Below are 20,892 nucleotides of genomic sequence, written 5' to 3' on the forward strand. Positions count from 1 at the left end.
ACACCTCAATTCAGACCAACCCTCCCCATGTTGATGACATTCTTCAACTCTTGAGATTCTATAAGCAAAATTGGCAATGCCATGCAAGTTCCGATCTATTACAAGCAATACCTTGGGTGTTGTGTCCAACAGTTTTGTATTTCATGTTCTCAGACAAAACACACACTGAACCCCATACATCACAGGTTAATGTGCCTTACATGAAATGACAACAAATTCAAAACATGGATTAGGAACTAAATTTATTGTCACCAACTATTATGCAGTGGATATTTTACACAAAGTAGCTGCTTTGTCCACAATGATGGAATCACAACATTGACATCTGTATCTAGGATTACATGACAAGTCAGTGTAATGTCTTCCCTCTTAAGGAAAAACCATAAATATCAAAAATATTTGACAAAGTCAGAGTATACCAGCTTAAGGATCTGGCTGTTGCACTTATAAAACTGGAGACAAAATATGTAAGCCACTCTTTAACCATTTCCTTTTAGTATTTCTAAATTCTTCCTTTACCTTGTACTTGCATTTACTTTGGCATGTTAATTCCTTGAGTCCTGAGAAATTCCATCTTTTAACTAGTGCATAGGATTCCTGATGTGTTCCTTTGACAAATGTGCGGGGATGTTAAAAGCTCATTTCATGTTGTACTAATAAATTGCAAGATTACTGAAATAATGGTGAATACTAAATACCTTTGAACAACTGCAACTTCCAATTACAATGCATACTAATTTTGCAGTGGATTCTCAATGCAAGACCAAGACCAAATGAATAGAAATCATAAAACAGCCAATTCAGGCACAACCTCCCCAAAGCAGTGAAGTTTAAGATTTATATCACAGTCAGTTTGTTTTCCAATTGTAAGCAGAAAGCCATTCTTATGAGATAGACAGATTTTGTCAAGCTCATTCTGCGAGCAGGTGTAGTGATGGAACAGAGACCTGTATTCAGAAATCAAAAACGCATCTTTGGTGTTGTACAAGATGATACTTTAATTAAATGCAAGGAGTGGATTTTTGAGAAGGGAGACATTGATAGATTTAAAGAAATTCAGAGCCACCCACAAGGAGAGCATTATTAACAATATCAGAGAACTTCAAGTTTGGGAAGGAAATTCAAAACATTCAGTTGATTCAAGAAAATGGAGCAAGGGGGGGAATTCTCATGGGTGCCAAGACAGATGATAAAGTGATGTGGGAAGGAAACTAGAGAAAGATCCAAGCTTGGAGGTAAGACATTTGGTGTAAGGGCATGGGAGCCAATATTGTAAGAGAATGGAGGGGGTTTAAGTTTGCAAATGGAAAAGTAAACAATCCCTGTTCTATTTTCTAGATGTAGTCAATTGTTTTACAAATGTGTTGACAGAAAACAAGCTAGTGTATTTATTACAAGTGTAAATTGAACACAAAAGATTTTAAACAAGAGACAGGATTATGAACACTTTCTTAAAAAATCAGAGATACAAATAAATAGGCACCATACAATAAAGTAACTTAACGTATTAACATAAAAGGTATAATTTGATTCTCTAAATTTATGAGATTAGACACTACCAACAGGTTCAAACACTATAAATTGCAATTTTATGTAGTAATCTGGGCCCTTAACTTCGAGTGCTGTACAAGTCTGTATCTTCAGGATTTGCCTGACCATGGTCGAGCAAGTTAGGATCAAGTGGATTCACGAGTTTTTCTGTTGTATTAAAAAAAAGAGTATTACTTTATGCTTGATTTCTAAAACATACTTCGTAAAAGCACAGGAAAAAGTTCCTGACAATTGAAAAACAGTAAAATAAATGGTGCTATTTCCAGCGTGGAGATGCTATTTTTCAACACTTTCAAACATTATCCTTCAAAAAGACATTAAGTAAACTCCAGTCTGATATTTAACTGGCCTGAGAGCAATTAGCCTCAGACTGGTACAACCATACATTTAGCATTGAACAAGGTACAATGTAAAAGCAACGTAATAGATTATCTGTGACATGGTTTGATCTTACTGTCTGAAATACTGGGTGAGCAGCACTAAAGAGGGAGGAGAGGAGACATGTAGAAATGTAAATGCACACAAAGAGGGGATAAGGAAGAGAACAGATGATAGGGAAAGGAAATCTGTATTTAATTATAAAAATAATAACTGCCCCAACACTGACTACACACGATTCTGTGTTGAGGAGCAGGTTGATCATCTAAAGTGGTTCAGAGTGGTTAGAAAAGGTGATCAGTACCTTCTGCTGGTAGAAAAGCAATTTCTGATATCGTTGGCTGCTGATTCTCTGCCAGCGGAGGGTATTTGTCTTCTAATCTATCAAGTTTCCCCGTGTTTGCCTGTCTTTCAGTGACCTGAAAAGGAAAAATTAACAAACCTGTAACAAAAATGCAGCACCCACTTTCATCATTCTCATTTTCAAGCAGAATTTTTCAATGCCAATTAAATAATTCTTGATTAACAAAAGTCAACTTCATCAAATTGTACACAATGGGCATTTTGTTTGGTGGTCAAAATGACATAATAAAACTGTCTAGTTCAGATCTTAGCAGATGTTCCATTTTACATCTGATATCACCACACAGCTCCCACAACCTTGATCAAGCACAACTTGACATTACACGTCTGTGTCTTGACCTGGCCCAAGATGAGCTTCAGCACTTGCACCCCATTTTCATATCCAGTACACAACTAGAACTACAGACTATAACCGAGAAAACATCACCACCACTGTTATACATGTCATGATTTGTTCATTCTTTTTTTAAAAATAGGTATCATGTACAGTTGCAAGAAGTTTGTGAACTCTTTGCAATTACTGGTTTTCTGCATTAATTATACATAAAATGTGGACTGACATTCATCTAAGACACAATAATAGACAAATACAATCTGCCTAAACTCTAACATACAAAGGATTGTACTTCTCATCCATACTAAGTACAGCATTTAAACAATCCTAGTCTAGGTTCAGAAAGTACCTGAACCTCTGGGGTAATACCTTATACAAAAGCTATTTGGAGTTAGGTGTTCCAATCAATGAGATGAGATTGGAGGTGTGGGTTGTAGAGGTGCCCTGCCCTATAAAAAAAAAAGACACACAAAGTCAGGTTGCTGACAGAGCCTGCTCTTCTCAAGAAAGATCTGTTTATGTGCACCATGCTTTGATCAAAACAACTTTCAGAGGACCTTTGAAGAATTGTAGAGATGCATCACGCTGGAAAGAGCTACAAAAGCATTTTTAAAGATCTGAGTGTTCATCAGTCCACAGTGAGAGAAATTAATTACAAATGGAGGAAATTCAGTAGTGTTGCTACTCTCCCTAGGAGTGGGCATCCTGCAAAGATCACACCAAGAGCACAACGTGCAATGCTAAAGGAGGTGAAAAAGAACCCAAGGGTAATAGCAAAAGACATGCAGAAATCTCTAGAACTTGCTGAAGTCTCTGTTCAAGGGTCCACTATAAGAAAAACACTGAACAAGAATGGTGTTCATGGAAGGACACCATGGAAAAAAACCACTGCTTTCAAAAAAAACTATACAGCTGAACGTCCACCTGGATGTTTCACAATGTTCTGTGGACAGATGAGACAAAAGTTGAACTTTTTGCCAGAAATGCACACTACTATGTGGAAAAAAGGCATTGCACACCAACAGCAAAACCTTATCCCAACTGTGAAGCATGAGGGAAGGAGCATCATGGTTTGCTGCTGCTTTGCTGCCTTAGGGCCTGGTCACTTTGCAATCGTGGGAACAATGAATTCAAAACTGTATCAAGACATTTTACAGGAGAATGTCAGGTCAACAGTCCGTCACCCGAAGCTTAATAGAAGTTGAATGATGCAATAAGACAATGATCCAAAACACAGGAATGAATCAATAACAGAATGGTTTAAAAAGGAGAAAATCTGTGTTTTTAAATAGCCAAGTCAGTGTCCAGACCTTAATCCAATTGAGATGCTGTGCATGACCTGAAGATGGCTGTTTATGCAAGATATCCCATTAATACTAATGAACTGAAACAGTTTTGTATGGAGGAACGGTCTAAAATTCTTCTCTGCAATTGTGGAAGTCTGATCAGGAGCTACAGGAAACATCTGGTGGAAGTTATTTCTGCTAAAAGAGGTTCTACCAATTATTAAATACAGGTGTTCACATATTTTTCTCAGCCTAGAAAGTAAATGATTAAACAATCTTCAATAAGGACACAAAAAGTACAATTGTTTGTGTGTTATTAGTTTAGGCAGATTGTGTTTGTCTATTATTGTGACTTAGATGAAAATCAGTCCACATTTTATGAGTAATTAATGCAGAAAACCAGGTATTTACAAGGGACTCTCAAACTTTTTCTTGCAACTGTATGTTTCTTGCACAAAAACAGATCGAAATACAGAAGTTTGATCATGGAGGTCTCAACAAAAATGCTGAGCAGAAACAGTCATTCCTTTTCCTTTACATCAGTAGTTAGAAGGATTAGTAATAGCAGCCACTGGAATGTATGCTCTGAAGCAGCTACTTTCAATCTACCTGGTTGGGTGGAGCATACAGGAAGCAGGAGCTTCAGAAAGATGGAACAGCACAGGCGATAGAAAGGTGATCACCAGGAAGGAAAGACAGGCAAAGCAGGACTCTTCTGTGGTTATTCTCCTCCCTAAGAGGTTTACAGCTTTGAACATTGTTAGGTGGGTGGAGGGTTGGGGATGGTTTGTCAGAGGGAAGTAACAGCAGCCAAATCAGTAGCAACATAACTGGCTGTGCTGTACAGCAGAAAAGGACTATGTTTAGACAAGCAGCAGTGAAAAAGGATAGGAAACTCATAGGGATAGGTGTTTCTGTGACTATGTGTTAGACTCCAGGATGCTGTGATGCCTCCCACCTGCCATCTTCAAGGATGTCTTGGAGCAGCTACAGAACTTTCTGAAAATGGAGAGCAAGCAGGCAGAAATCATGGTCCATGTCAGTACTAATGACACAACCAAAACAATGTTAGTCTATACCTGGTATATTGTATATAGTTCTGGTCACCACATTACAGGAAGGATGCGGTACAATTGAAGTTGCAGAAAAGATTTGCCAGGATGTTGGCTGGAATGGAGGGCTGTAGTTATAAGGGGAGATTGGAATAGGCTGGGTTTATTTTCACTGGAATATAAGAAGCTGAGTTTTATAACATTCTGAAGAACACAGTTAAGACGGATAGTCAATCCCAGAGAGTCGTCTCAAACTGGAGGGTACAGATTTAAGGTGAAGGGGGAGAAACTTAAAGCAAATTTGGGGGATAAATTTTTCCACAGAGAGGATCATGATTATCTGAAATGAGCTGTCTAGAGATGGTAGCAGAAGCAGACACAACTGCAATGTTTAAAAGGTATTTGACACATAACTGGATAAAAAATATGTAGAAGGATACAGACCTAATGCAGGAAAATTGGATTGCATAGACAGTGGTTATTTATGAGGCGGGTATTAAGGGCTTGTTTCTGTGCTGTACATTACAATTAATTATATGATTCTAAGAGGAAAGATGTGGTGCTGCAAAGGTGAGTTGGGCATAAAGTTGAAAAGCAGGATCTCCAGTATTGCAATTTTTGGCTTACTGTCTATGCACATTCCAGTGAGACAAAAAATAGCAAGATAATACAGATGATGATGTGACTATAAAGATGGTGCGGGGGGAGTGGTTCATGTTTTTGTATCACTGGGAACTCCTCTGGAGTCAGAGACCTTTGCAAGGATGGGTTGTCCCTGAAACTGGAGGGAATCTAATATCCTTGCAGGAAGTTTGGTTAGTGTTACTCAGGAGGGTTTAAGCTGGTGAGGCAGTAGGATGGGATCCAGAGTGACAGTCCAGGTGGGAAGTTGACTCATGTGGAAAATAGATGGTCACAATTAAGGGAAGGATGAGAGAGTCAATAGGCTTCACTGTGTTTACCTGCAATCAATGAGCCACACAGGTAAAACAGATTAGCTGAGAGATTGGTATTATAATCATGGAAGTTAGTTAAGGACAGACAGGATTAGCAGCTCAATGTTCCGAGCTAACAACGTTTCAGGTGTGACAGATGAGATTGCAAGAGGGGAGAGGGTGTGGGAGAGCATTAATGTAAAACTGAGGGAGAATGTCTAGGACTGTTTGGCCAATGAGGCTATGAGGATAACATTTAGGAATTGGCATTAAATCATTTTTGGATGTAGGAAAGAACTTAAATGAAGAGGAAATGGGGCATGAAAGGTCATGGCAAATACAATTAAGAAGATATCTAAAACCTTTTATTTAAGACACAAGAGAGAAGCTGAAGAAAAAGCAATCAAGCATCCAGGGATACATACCAGATCCCGAATGCATACTTATCTGCTTTCACCAGGGAGAAGGTCATGGAGACAGGAAAATTAAGGAAGGGGTATATTGATATTCTGGAACATGCCTGGCAGAACACAGAATAGCCGGCAGCGATCTCAGGTGGAGAGGGTAGTGAAAGCAGCATTTAGCTTGTCTTTGTGGGCCAAGGCATGTGTATAAGAGTTGGAATAGAAGGCTGAAGTTACCTGATTAAACAAATTAGGTTTAATCTCACTTGAACATGGGAGGTTGACAGGTGTGAGGTTTATAAAGTCTAAGTGGCCTTGATAAGATAGATAGAATCTTTCTCCCAGGGCAGATGAGTTTAGACCGAGAGAGCACATGTGGGAGGAGAGAAATTTAAAGAACTTAGGTGTAAAATTCTTCATACCATGTGCACTGGTTATCTGGAATGAGCTGCCAAGGGAGAGGGCAGAAGCAGATACAATTCTGTTTAAAAAATATTTAAATAGGTACTTAGACAGGAAAGGCATAAGAGGGGTAGAGATCTGATTAACAAACGAGATTAACAAAGATAGGCATCACATTTGGCATAGATGAGATGTGCCTCCATTACTGTGCTGTAGGACCAATTTAAATGTGGCAAGTTGTTGAAGAACACTGTACTTGCATTGTTTTTCCTGCTGGACAGGCCCAGATCAGTTCTACAGTTTTATAGCCCAGGTATCCTGATCCTTTCATAGGATCATGGAATCACTTCTACTTAAAAGTCAATGATACAGATTAATTTTTGGAAATTTTAGAAATTATTTCTGATTGTTATTCAGGTTTGCATAGCTTCCACATGGCTTTATACAAGTAGAATGTTTATTCTTATGAGTGTCATCCATCAGTTTCCAAAATCTGGCAAAAAAGTGTTCAAATCATAGGACATTTTTGATTATTTTTATTTCTAATGGAATTTACTCCATTATGCTTTCAGCTACATTCCTCTTATCTGTGAAAATTGTTACCTCCAAAATCTCTACAATTTTTTAAAATGCTTTTTTGACTATGCTATTGATAATATGCTATGGTATCTCCTATGACTCAATCATTTACTAAGGGCCTTAGAACATTAACGCAAGGTTTTAATGACCACAGTTGTAAAGGAACTGTGCATCTACTTCAGTTGAAATGTTTGAAAATTTTGTTCACAAATGAAGAATAGCTTCATTGCTCAGCAATGTTCATGGGAAAAGAAGTCATGAGAAGTTTTGCACAGAATATCACTTGCCTATTGATGATAAATGTACAGGCATCATCACAATTATAGATAAGATCAAATGTAGAACAGATGATCTGAGCAAGGGCAGGAATATAGGTGAAGAGGAAAGAGAGGAGAAATATTAGCTAGCTTGCACTGCATTAGTCATTAACTCATGTTGTTAAGATATCTGTATAGATGGCAGATGAGGATATTTCTATGCCTCTGGCGATACCTCTGCAGCCCAAGAATTCACCGAACCCCCAATCAAAAAGAACATATTAAAACATTGCACTGGAGATATTTGTTCTTACGATTAATACTTACACACCAGAGATGAGATTCAAAAAGTCTGAGGGTACAGGATTAAATCTAAGAGAATTGAATGAAAAGAAAGCCAATCCTTGTGACAACCGAAGATCCTGTTTGCATTTTTGTGTGAAATACAATTACTAACGAGTAAGTTTACATTTAGGAAAAGGCTCATTGCACCTTGGAAGATCTTTGTTTTATGTAGATCACATTCTAAACCATATAAATAAATGCAATATTTTTAAATAACTTCAAGAAAAAATTGTCATTCCTGAAAAGTGTTTGATTAAATATTTCATAGGTTTCATTCCATTCTAGATCAATGTTAAGAGTTCAAATTCGACAGAAATCTAATTTACCTCTAGGTCTTCATTCTTTGTCGTTCCTTTTTTTTGTTGAGGACTCTGTTTCCAGAGGGATCGAATTGCCTCATAACTCCCTTGACTAATGGAATACATTTTCTGGCCAGAAAACTAAAGAGAAAAATATAATATTTACAACTTCACTAGTTAATGTTGTTTTCCCAATATTAAAAGATTTGAGTGCTAAACATTTAACTGGAATTAGCACAAACCTACATCAGCCTTGAATTTGGAATGTTTAAAATAATTTGTTGTTGAAAAAAAACCTACAAATTAAAGGTGAAAAAAAGAGCTTCCCAAATGCTTAAAATTAAAGAAAACCATCCCAGTGTAAATTATGTTACATTAAATAATTATTATTCTAAGATACATATGATGTTTTTACATCACTGGGCTTAGCACCTGCATGAATCAGCATTCTTGTTATTACATTGAAAAAATTAGAAAGCTTTGAATCAAAGTTTTCTCCTCTTCCAGAAAGTTGACCCTTCTCCCTGGTTTTCTTTGAAACTGAAGTTTCTAAATGCACATCTGGGATGCTAAGATGGACCATGCATTCAGTTGTCCTAGTTGAAGATGGTTGCAAAGTCTTCAGCTTTGCCTTTTATACTCATGTGCTATACTCCACCATTATTCTAATGATCATGGATACATCGCGGTGTGAATTTTCACTTAGTTTCAATCAGATCCTTTGCTGTGGCATCACTACTGTTCAATTATTTAACTTTCACATAGGCATATGTTGTATCTTAAGTAGGATAATCCTTATTTCCTGGTATGGTTGTGATGCTCTTGGCATGTTCTTACTCATTGAACAAATTTGTTATCTATTACAATGCTTGATACTGAGGTTACTGGCTGGACTGTGAGGTAATTCCACTGCCACTACTGACACCTAGTGCTTAAGTATACCCAATTGAACTGGATAGTCCAGTAACTGCCTGTCAGGTTTACTCCTCCCAGTCAGTGATCTTACCACTGAACTGGTCTTGGTGATAGAGATTTGTCACCCAGCTCCAATATACTGAGTCTTCCTCTACCATTTGTTTCTTCCTGGGGTTAAATAGAACCTGAACCATTGAACTTTAATGAATAATTTTGTGTTTCATGTCCAGTTTGCCACCCCATACCTACAGCCTAAGATTCTTCTTGCCAAAATATCAACTGGTCTCAGCTTTAAATATATAGTGGATTCCTGTTAATTGGGCCATCGGATGATAGGGGCAGCTGCTTATTTGGGACATTATGCCACTTAATTGGGACAGAAGACTGCTGCTGAACAGTGTTGATGCACCTGTGTGCAACTGATCAGTTGGATGCACTTGTGTGCCCATTATACACTACACTGTGTTTAGAGCAAAGAGTTATTACATACCTTCAGTTATGTGTGCTTCTATTATGTTATCTATTTGGGCAGTCAGATGCCAATTAAAAAAGCAGTGACTTTTGCTAATTTTGCTTTTTATTTTGACTTTTAAAAATTCAGACCCTTAAGATACCACAAAAAGATATGACACTAGCCAAAATATCTTGGCCCTGATGCGTCCCAATTAACCAAAATCCACTGTACTACAGAAAAACTGCATTTCAAAATCTCATCTCACCTCATCTCTTAAGCAATAGTACTATAATTTTGGAGACTACAATGCTAATTTTTTTTTCGTTCCTCTGAACAAGAGTGACTATTGACTAATTGTCTCTTCATCGGACAAACCTCATCTTGGGACTCGAATCAGGTGGATCTGTGCTGCATTATTGCCAAGGCATAAATACTGTTTATTCTTTGACAAAACAGATTGAAAATGTGCACGGTACTCCCAATGAATTTTGAAGTCCAAGAAATTCTCAGTAAGTTCTGCATTTTTAGTCAAATGCCCTTGAAATAAAGGTTAATATACCATTTCCCCTAAATATCTGGTGGCTCTACAGAACTGTTTGCTATATCTCATTAAGCAGCTTTTCCTAATGCCTTGATACATCAACAAACACTAGTTTCAGAAATTTCAGTGAATTTAAGAAATATCAGTGAATATTTTCATATTTTATCCTATCACCTGCCACCTTGTTGTCACCCACTTAACCTATCCAGATTCCTTTACTGGCTATAACCTTTTGGTACAGTAAATTGGTGCAAGGTTTAGGTCTAACAGCAAATCAGTTGTCAACGAAAAGTTGTTCTAGGAAAACTATTTCACAATTTATCATTGACTACTCCTTGTCAGAAAAATGAAAACCAAAATTTGCTTTTCATGATGATTTCTGTTTGCTAGACAGTTAGCAGGTATAGTGTACCATATTAGATCAAGTGCGAGAAAGTGGCAAGTATGCATGCAGCCGATCAATCACGTGGTGAATTGATTGGGGCTCCTAGTAACCTCTTGTGGGTAGAGGGTTTTCACTGCCTTCCACACTCAACACTTCAGGAACAACAATTTCACTTCTGTCATCAGATTTCTGAATGGTACACAAACTCAAGAATACTACCTCACTATTTTGCTGTCTTTTTGCTCTACATTGTTTTAATCTATTTCTTATTGTAACTTACAGTAACTTTTTTTAAATGTATTGCACAGCACTGCTGCCGCAAAACAATGAATTTCACTACATTTGTCAGTGGTAATAAACCTGATTCTGAAAACGATTTGAGGAGTAGGGAGGCACGAATTCCATGAACTGTGGAGTGCTGCAACAGGCCATGGGTGAGCTGAGATGATACTATGCATTCTCAGCCTCACCCCACTCCTAAATGTACACAATAATGTGGGTCCTTTTGCCTGCATAACATTGTACAGTTGGAGAGGGTAATCATAACTGTTACTAGCCTTAATCTAATTTATCTAATTGCATGAGTTCAAGACCCAGTTTCAAAATGGAATTAATAATCACGACGTCTGGCATAGTAGCAATGTATAGTACCATAACTACCTTGTTGACTTTCCTGCAAATACCTCCAAGGAAAAAAAATGCTCCAGTGCCACACTCTTCAGCCAACAATTAACAATTAAAAAAATTATATTTTGTTGGTTGTGCTTGTCAAAAAAGCATTTTAAAAGATTTTTATTTTGAACTACTTTAGGTAGGAAAACATGTAAGTGAAAAATATTACCTTAGCTACGGCTATAGCTTGCTGGGGGTAGCAAATGGCCATTCCCACAGCTGCAAGTCCTACTGGATATACCATTTTCTGAACCCGTGAACCTGTGCAAATTAAAATCCATTAGTGCCATCAGGCATAAGAAAGTGACTAAGGCTTATGCAAGATTTGGGCAAGATAAACTCAAATTGTAACATTTTAAAGACTGAGATCAAAAGCAAAGAATCATACTTATTAGTTATTGGGCAGAAGGGGAAGGTGCTACATCAACTTGAAAACACTTGCTATTCCTATTCAGGTGCAATTTGCTCATTTTATTGTGAATTTAATGTTTGCTTTCTTTGCATTCAAAGTCATCTGTGTGCCCTGATTTACAGCAGAGACTAAGTTTTGAAAGATGAAATCATTGCATATGCTTTCAAAGCAAACAATGAACCCCAATAAGAGTAAGCCATAGCCATAGTTGCATATTTGAGCTTGATTAATAACTTCTTGGACTAAAACAAGACAGTTACTAGTGTTAGCATTTTGAGCATCTCATTTTTTGGGAGAACTCACACTGCCAAAAATGCAAAATCATTCAAATGTGAAGCAAAATAGATAAAGGTATATTTAGCATAACTTCTTTAAAAAGTGCTTTAAAAGTGGATTGTGTAAGCATTTGGTGAGCTAAAACAGATACTTTCTTATTTTCACAACACAAACCAGATTATCAGTTATGATCAGGTTCATGTAGTTCAACTGGTACAAATTGTTTTCACGTTATGATGCTAAGCTACTGGTCTTATTACGTTGCCCCACACTGTGGGTTGTTTCACAAGACCAACTCTTTTAAGCATTCTCCCTCAAGCGTTCAAGTTGTTCCCTCACTGCTCAAAGCATTCAATTTTCAAATATGGAAAGTGATTCACTATGGATCTCTCAGTTTCACCTTTTGCTGGTCACAGGCAGAAAATCATCAGACTTTCTAAAACAATGAGTTTGAAGTATTTTATGAATCGTTGAGTCAATCTAATTGATTACTTGTTCTATAAGCTGCCTCATTGGGAAAGTAAACATACTTTATACTGAAACAACATGTAGGAAAATACTTCCAATAAAAAAGAACAACAGGCAGTGTTACATAACAGTTCTTTCATCCTACACAGGATAAAAAGTCATCAAATATCCTTTTAAATACTTGGCATTAAAAGTTCATAAGACTGGAAATTGATGGAAATATTTTACATAAACTTAGTAAATAATAACAAAAATCAATTATCTCTACAGCTGCAAAATAATAAAATCATGTTTATTTCAAAGCGCAGCATTTGGTTAAAAGATTACTGAGAGACCATGTTCACCCTCTAAGAAAGAAAAAATGGTTATTTTGGGTTTTCTGAAATAGCCTCTGATAGAGGGAACTACAGATTTCAGAAATGTCTTTTAATTACACTGCTCATAGTTAAACAAATGCGCTCTTTCAGAATGAACCCCAAATAGAAAGACATTATTTAAGGCTTATCATGTCAGGCTATTTTAAACATTGCTTCACTTTTACTGTTATATCAGACATGATGACCTTCTATTGTCCTCTGTTTCTAAACATTAGTTATGTTTCAGATCAACAATACTATTCAGCCACATCAAGGCTGATAAACAATTAAAATCTGTTCCAAATTTTGTTTGGAACTTGACTGCTTCTGCTTAGTGAGGGTTCGATGATCACAAAAAACAAAATCAAACTGAAATATTACAAGATGGATCAATACACACACGGATCCAGGAGGAGAGTTCATTCTTTATATCTTGAAGGAACTACTGTGATCACTACGCACCTTTTGATGCCAGAACTAGTCCAGCCAACCCGGATACTGTTATCACACTCATTCTTGGAAAGAAACCTTCAGGCGGATTCTTGAGAAAGACATAGGCTCCTTCAAGAAATAAACAGATTAATGTTTTCCTACTGCACCCATGGCAGGACATTAATACCAGATCAATAAAATTGCAACATATGTCTAAGAATCCCAACAGGAAACACAGCTATCAGTAATTAATTTTGTTATTTTTTTATTGAGATCGAGCTTGGAGCAGGCCCTTCGGGCTGCACTGTTCAGCAATCCCTCAACTTAATCCTAGCGTAATCACAAGACAATTTACAATAACCAATTAACCTGCAAACTGATATATCTTTAGAAAGTGGGAGGAACTGGAGCACCCAACGAAAACCCACAGGGTCACAGGGAGAATGTACAAACTCCTTACAGACAACAGTGGGAATTGAACCTGGGTCGCCTGCACTGTAAAGCATTATGCTACTGTGCAACCCCAAAGTAATGAGCCATATTTAATTAATAATTGAAATATCAATATCAAAACACAATATGATTAAATTCAGCATGGTGTTTAAAATAATGAATATCAAATGGATACTAATACCCCAAACTTCAGTCAAGGCTGACTTTTGATAAAGATAAAACAGAGAATGTGCATAATCATCAACGTAAAATTGTTCATGGGTAAACCCATCAGAGACAGCTGAGAGGTGTTAAGTAGTTTACTGTGAAAAGGAACATTTATATCCATAAGGGAGAAGACCTCCAACTGTCAAAAATACAACCAAAACTAAAGTGCAAGTTCAGTGTTGAAGTAATAGCAAAGGCAAATTAGGCTGAATGAGTGAAACTTCCAGTATGGCAGAGATACATAACTACAAAATCCTTCAAAACAGAATATAGGTGGTTATATACAAAGGGAGCAGGATAATAAAATCAACAAGAAACAATTTTACACTTCCAGCAGGAAAAACAGATAGTGCCACTGAAATTTTTTTTTAAAATGGCAGACATTATTTATATCAGTGCTTACAGCAAAAAAAAATGCTGCATCCTTCACATTGTAAGACAATTAATATTAAATCTAGGATGAGGACTTGCCAAAAATTTTTTAAGCTGGATGTTGAAAGCAGTGAAGAAAATTATTGGAGTAACAAATCTTGGTGACATGGTTCCATCTCAGGATGCAAAGGAAAATAGTGAGAAAATTCCACACTCTCCTATTTAAGGACAGCGAGTTGGAAAGCTGGGGAAAACAGTGACAGAGTAACTTTAAAAACATTTCTAATAAATCTAAGCAAACATACTGAGGGAGATAGTTGATGTAGTGAACACTGGGATGTCCAAGGATCTCAATAATAACCTCCAAAGAATGAAGATATTTAAAAATTGAAGCTTTTAAAAACTGCAGAAGAACTTATCTTTTTCTTTTGGAAACTGATTCAGCAGTAGGTGACAGGGAGCAAGGACAATGCAGGATGGAATCCGTTCAGTTTAAAAAGGATCTGCTGGAGAGACTTCTTGAATGTATATAATTTCCTTGATGAGACATTAAGCCATGTAACCAAGCTTGCCAATGGTAATTAGTGCTTAATTCCTGGGATGGCAGGCAAGTTCAAGTTCAAAGTAAATTTATTATCTAAGTACATATACAGTATTTCATTATATACTACCCTGAGATTCATTTTTTGCAGGCATTCACAATAAAACAAAGTTTCTTGCTCTACTCACTTTATACTTACTTCTGAGGCTAAGCACAGCTGCAACGCAATATCTGTGGATAAAGTTTGATGATGACACCACTGTTGTTGGCTGAATCAAAGGTGGTGACAAGTCAGCATATGGGAGGGAGACTGGAAATCTGGCTGAGTGGTACCCCAATAACCTCTCACTCAGTGTCAGCAAGACTAAGGAGCTGAATATTGACTACAGGAGGAGGAAACTGGAGTTCATAAGCAAGTCCACATTGGGGGATCAGAGGTGCAGAGGATCAGCAACTTTAAGTTCCTCAGTGTTATTATTTAAGAGGTTGTCTCTTGGAATCAGAACACAAGTATAATTATGAAGAAAGCATGATATGCCTCTCCTACCCCATCACTGGACTGCTCCCACAATCTATGGACTCACTTTCAAGGACTCATCATCTCATGTTCTTGACAGTTTTTGCTTATTTATTTACTTATTTATTTTCCCTTTCATAGTTTCAGTTTGTTGTCCTTTGTGCATTGGTTGTTTGTCCGTTCTTGTTGGGTGCGGTCTTTCATTAATTCTATTACGTTTCTTGGATTTATGTGTATGCCCACAAGAAAATGAATCTCAGGGTTGTATATGGTGACATACATGTACTTCGATAATAAATGTATCTTGAACTTGTTTTGCTGAAAATCTCCAAACATTTTATCTTTTATACCAGATTTTTAGCATCTATGTAAGGGAATAAACAATGGGCTGAGACCTTCACTCCCTTCAAAGAACCAGAGTTCTTTGGGCACAGAGCTCGGAAAAAAAGTGACACAACGGACTTCTAACATCATAAACCAGAAAGTTGTTTGTTATGTCTCCACTCTCGCTGTGAAATGGGGACACCTTTTCTCCCCTCATTAGGGAGAGAGAGAGAGCTTGTGGTATATTGAATTACTGGGTGAATGAGTAATCTTTGGGGTACTGCAGGTCTGTGTCTTTATTGATGTTTTGCTGCACGTTTGAGTGTTCAGTGGAGGGCGCTGATGCTTTTTTGCTGGTGGGGGGACATCATTGTTTTGTTGCTGCTTACACGTGGGGGGGAGCTAGGAGAGCTTTGGGGCACTCCTCTGTTTTTGTGAATGGCTGTGAAGAAAAAGAATTTCAGGATGTATACTGTATACATTTCTCTGACATTAACTGTGCCTTTGAAACTTTATAACCATTTGTTTTTTGAAACTCTAGCTTATCACATGACCAATATACCTTGATTAATCACATTTCCTTTTGTAACACCCTGGTAATGGTTTTACTGCTAATGTTGTAGGGTATTTCATGTAATGATCTTTCTATAGAAGCAGTGTTTGAGTTACAGTTAAAGATAAGGGATGCTTAGGAATGTGGGTCATCCAATCAGGAAAGTGGAATGGGGAGAAGGTTCCAGAGAAGGCTTGGGGAGTGGCTTTTGTGACTGACACCGGTGTGGGGCTTACTCCTTGTTTGGTGGGAGATGGTCTGGAGGGAACCGGTCACAGGATTCGATCTGGTAGGAAAACACAATTCGATGCAGCCAAGGTGTGGCGGCCTACTGAGGATCAGTGAATATGGCTTTTGGAAGATTTGAGCTCCAACCTGTGCATATTTGACTGTTTAATTATAATGGGCCCTTTTTGTTTTTTTCTTTACTCTTTAGTTAACGTTCATAAATATACCACTTTATAATTGTATGCAGTGTTATTTCATGCCGCGGGCTACATCAGAGCAGTAAATCACACAGCATTCACACAAACCGAAGTTCGGCCGGGTGAGACATCTCAATCTCACGGATTTGGTGGGATGAACGTCATATACACTCCAGATGTATGCAGCTGGAGAAAGCTGGGTTTTCTCGGTGTGGAGGCCTATGTCTGTTAGCAAGGGGCTAACAAGCTATTTCTAGAGATGCCCGGTAAAAAAAGGGTTTCACTTTCAACACCATAAGCATGGTGCTATAACAACTTGAAATACATGCACTGGAATTAATGAATATTCCCACAGTTTTCTAATTCAGACTCTAATTCTGCTAAAACAATGCTATGAAGGAATGATACTGCTTTATCACTTTCTTATCTTATATTTAGGACAATAACATGAAATAAAGTCACTAATCAGAGATCCAGAGCACCAAACAGCATGTATTAACTGAAAGCATGCCTGCCAATAACCTGTCTTCTTCGGCAGTCTGTTGGGATTGACAATTCTCTGGTTCCATTCTGCTTTTCTGGGTTCCAAAATGGCTGATGAGGCTACTCTGAGAACTGAAGACCATTCTACAGATGAGGCAGGAGGAGACTGACAGTACAAGTGTGTGTATAGTTTGTGTAGTAATGCGTCCCCTTATGCACAGCTCAGGCATTGTTGAGGCATGAATATGAAGTTCTCAACATTTGATCTGTATGGTCAGAAGCCTGGGATTGCTTGCAGTCAGTGGGGATAACAGATGCTGCACGGCATTGACTTAGAGGAATCATAAGGTGCAAGTCTATTGCTCCCTGAATGTAGCAACACAGGATAATAAAGACGTATGATCAGTTGGTAGAGAATATAATACTGGGGAAGTCATGTTGCAGCTGTATAAAGCTTTGGTCAGGCTACATTTGCAATATTGTGTATAGTTCTAGTTGCAGTATTACAAAATATCAAGGTTTTGGAGAAGATGCAAAGAAGGTTCACCAGGATATTGCCTGGATTAGAGAGTATTAGAGACCTACAAAGACTGTTTTCTCTGGAGCACTGCAAGTTGAGTGCGGACTTGATAATATTATGAGAGGCATAGATGGGATAGACAATCAGTCTTTTTCTCAAATACTAGAGCGCAGGGGTTGAAAGTGAGAGGGGGAAATATTCAAGGAGATTTACTTGGCAAGTGTTTTTACAGAGAGTAGTAGGTGTCTGGAATGCACTGCAAGAGCCAGTGATGGAAGCAGTTATGTCAGTAATGTTTAAGAAGCATTTAGAGAGGCACATGAACAGGCAGGGAATAGAAGGATATACTGCAGAAGGGTATACAGTGGAAGTCTGGGCACCCCTGGTCAAAATTTCTGTTACTGTGAAAAGCTATGCGAGTAAAAGATGACCTGATTTCCAAAAGGCATAAAGTTAAAGATGACACATTTTTAAAATATTTTAAGCAAGATTACTTTTTTATTTCCATCTTTTAGTTTCAAAATAACAAAAAAGGAAAAGGGCTCAAAGCAAAAGTTTGGGCACCCTGCATGGTCAGTACTCAGTAACACCCCTTTTGGTAAGTATCACAGCTTATAAACACCTTCTGTAGCCAGCTTAGAGTCTTTCAATTCTTGTTTGGGGGATTTTTGCCCATTCTTCCTTGCAAAAGGCTTCTAGTTCTGTGAGATTCTTGGGCCGTCTTGTATGCACTGCTCTTTTGAGGTTTATCCAGATTTTCGATGATGTTTAGGTCGGGGGACTGTGAGGGCCATGGCAAAACCTTTAACTTGTGCCTCTTGTGTTAGTCCATTGTGGATTTTGAGTTGTGTATAGGATCATTATCCTGTTGTAGAAGTCATCCTCTTTTCATCTCTAGCTTTTTTTTATATATAGTGTGATAATAGACAATAGACAATAGGTGCAGAAGTAGACCATTCGGCCCCTCGAGTCTGCACCGCCATTCTGAGATCATGGCTGATCATTCACTATCAATACCCAGTCCCTGCCTTGTCCCCATATCCCTTGATTCCCCTATCCATCAGATATCTATCCAGCTCCTTCTTGAAAGCATCCAGAGAATTGGCCTCCACCGTCTTCCGAGGCAGTGCATTCCACACCTCCACAACTCTCTGGGAGAAGAAGCTCTTCCTCAACTCTGTTTTAAATAACTGACCTCTTATTCTCAATCCATGCCCTCTGGTACTGGACTCTCCCAACATCTGGAACATATTTCCTGCCTCAATCCTATCAAATCCTTTAATTATCTTAAATGTTTCAATCAGATCCCCTCTCAATCTCCTCAATTCCAGCGTGTACAAGCCCAATCTCTCCAATCTCTCTGGCATTTAATTGAATTCATTCTTCCCTCTACCAGTGAAATGTTTCCCGTGCCACACGCTGCAACACAAGCCCAAAGCATGATGGATCCACCCTGTGCTTAACAGTTGGAGAGATGTTTTTTTCATGAAATTCTGCACCCTTTTTCTCCAAACATACCTTTGCTCATTGCGGCCAGAAAGTTCTATTTTAACTTCATCAGTTCACAGGACTCATTTCCAAAGTGCATCAGGCTTGTTTAGATGTTCCTTTGCAAATTTCTTACGCTGAACTTTGTGGTGAGGACGCAGGAATGGTTTTCTTCTGATGACTCTTCCATGAAGGTCATATTTGTGCAGGTGTCGCTGCACAGTAGAACAGTGCACCACCACTCCAGAGTCTGCTAAACCTTCCTGAAGGTCTTTTGCAGTCAAATGGGGGTTTTGATTTGCCTTTCTAGCAATCCTACGAGCAGTTCTGTCAGAAAGTTTTTTTGGTCTTTCAGACCTCAATTTGACTTCCATTGTTAACTGCCATTTCTTAATTACATTATGAACTGAGGAGACGGCTACCTGAAAATGCTTTGCTATCTTCTTATAGCCTTCTTCTGCTTCGTGGGCATCATTTATTTTAATTTTCAGAGTGCTAGGCAGCTGCTTAGAGGAGCCCATGGCTGCTGATTGTTGGGACAAGGTTTGAGGAGTCAGGGTATTTAAAAAGCTTTGAAATTTGCATCAGCTGGCCTTTCATAATGATGACTGTGAACAAGCCATAGCCCCAGCAAGCTAATTAAGGTCTGAGACCTTGGTAAAAGTTACCTGAGAGCTCAAATCTCTTGGGGTGCCCAAACTTTTGCATGGTGTTCCTTTCCTTTTTTTTCACTCTAAGATTGTACAAAACCAAAATAATACACTAATTTTGCTTAAAATGTTGAAAAGAATGTTTCATCTTTAACTTTATCTTTTAGAGATCAGTTCATCTTCTACTCATTTAATTATTCACAGTAACAGAAATTTTGACTGGGGTGCCCAAACTTTTGCATGCCACCGTATGAGTAGTCAGATGTGCAAGTTAAATTTGGCATCCTGGTCAGTGTAGACATCATGAGCTTAAGGGCCTATTCTTGTGGTGTACTGTTCTACATTCCGTTCTGAGACACATGAAGGGCCCAGTATCAATAAATTTATTGTGGTAAGTTATTCAGAGCAAACACAATAATAGGATACTACAAATATTTTATAAGGCTCTGGAAGAAGAGAAACTAAACAAAGCTACTCTTACCTTTGCCAAATGCAACAGAGTTTTCTGCACCATTTTTAACAGCATTATATGCACCCTAGAAAAATACCAATGAAATAAAAATTAAAGTTAGCCAACATAATCAAAGAATTTTTCTCTCAAAAACTATATGTACTTTTATAAATAAAATTTAAAAAATCCTGGAGAGTTAAAGAGTAAAAGCAACAAAAGAGAAATTAAAAATAACATCACAACAAATTTAGGGCAAACATATTGTAAATGCAAAGGGCATAAGCTACAAAAGGAAACAAAAAAAAATGGCCAAGACAAAGGGACAAAGGCAAATCAGCAAGGATGTTATAAAAACAGCAAGATATTAAAAAAAGTTTCAAAATAATTACTATCTTTAAAAATTATTTCCAGAAATCTTAGGGAAAAATGGAATAGGAGGAAGAACTCTCTTCATTGGCCATGGTGGGACCAGTAACATGAGGAAGAGATGCAGCAATCCATCTTCAAACACTTATCTGTAGCCTTCTATGCCTAGGTGATTAAATGCTCTTCTAGACATTTGTTAAATGGGAAGGGGGGTTAGGGAAATGGCAAATGCAGGGTTAGTGAAATATCTAAATCTGTATCTCTTGCCCCTTACCCTAAACCCTTGTCCTCCAGAATTATTGACCTGGGATAATTCTACACCCAACATAACTTTATATACCTTAATCATGTCCCCTCTTGACCTCCTGCACTCAAGGACAAACAGACCTAGTCTCTCCATTCAATTGAAACATTCTATTCCACACTACTTCCTGGTGAATCTCTTC

General features: G+C 37.9%; 1 protein-coding gene across 2 annotated transcripts in view; it reads right to left on the reverse strand.

Annotated features, from left to right (window-relative positions):
• Positions 1-225: 225 nt before the first annotated feature.
• Positions 226-20,892, reverse strand: part of LOC132398272 (MICOS complex subunit Mic27-like) — a 65,622-nt gene continuing 44,955 nt past the window's right edge. For both annotated transcript variants that reach the window (XM_059977442.1, XM_059977443.1), the window contains exons 4-9: positions 20,111-20,165; positions 13,127-13,225; positions 11,322-11,413; positions 8,213-8,326; positions 2,234-2,348; positions 226-1,698 (exon numbers count right to left, since the gene is read on the reverse strand). In XM_059977442.1, coding sequence (XP_059833425.1) covers positions 1,610-1,698; positions 2,234-2,348; positions 8,213-8,326; positions 11,322-11,413; positions 13,127-13,225; positions 20,111-20,165 — 564 coding nt within the window. In that variant the 3' untranslated portion in view covers positions 226-1,609. The remainder of the gene's footprint in view (positions 1,699-2,233; positions 2,349-8,212; positions 8,327-11,321; positions 11,414-13,126; positions 13,226-20,110; positions 20,166-20,892) is intronic.

The sequence above is a fragment of the Hypanus sabinus genome, chromosome 8 (assembly GCF_030144855.1).
Source record: "Hypanus sabinus isolate sHypSab1 chromosome 8, sHypSab1.hap1, whole genome shotgun sequence".
Classification (NCBI taxonomy): domain Eukaryota; kingdom Metazoa; phylum Chordata; class Chondrichthyes; order Myliobatiformes; family Dasyatidae; genus Hypanus; species Hypanus sabinus.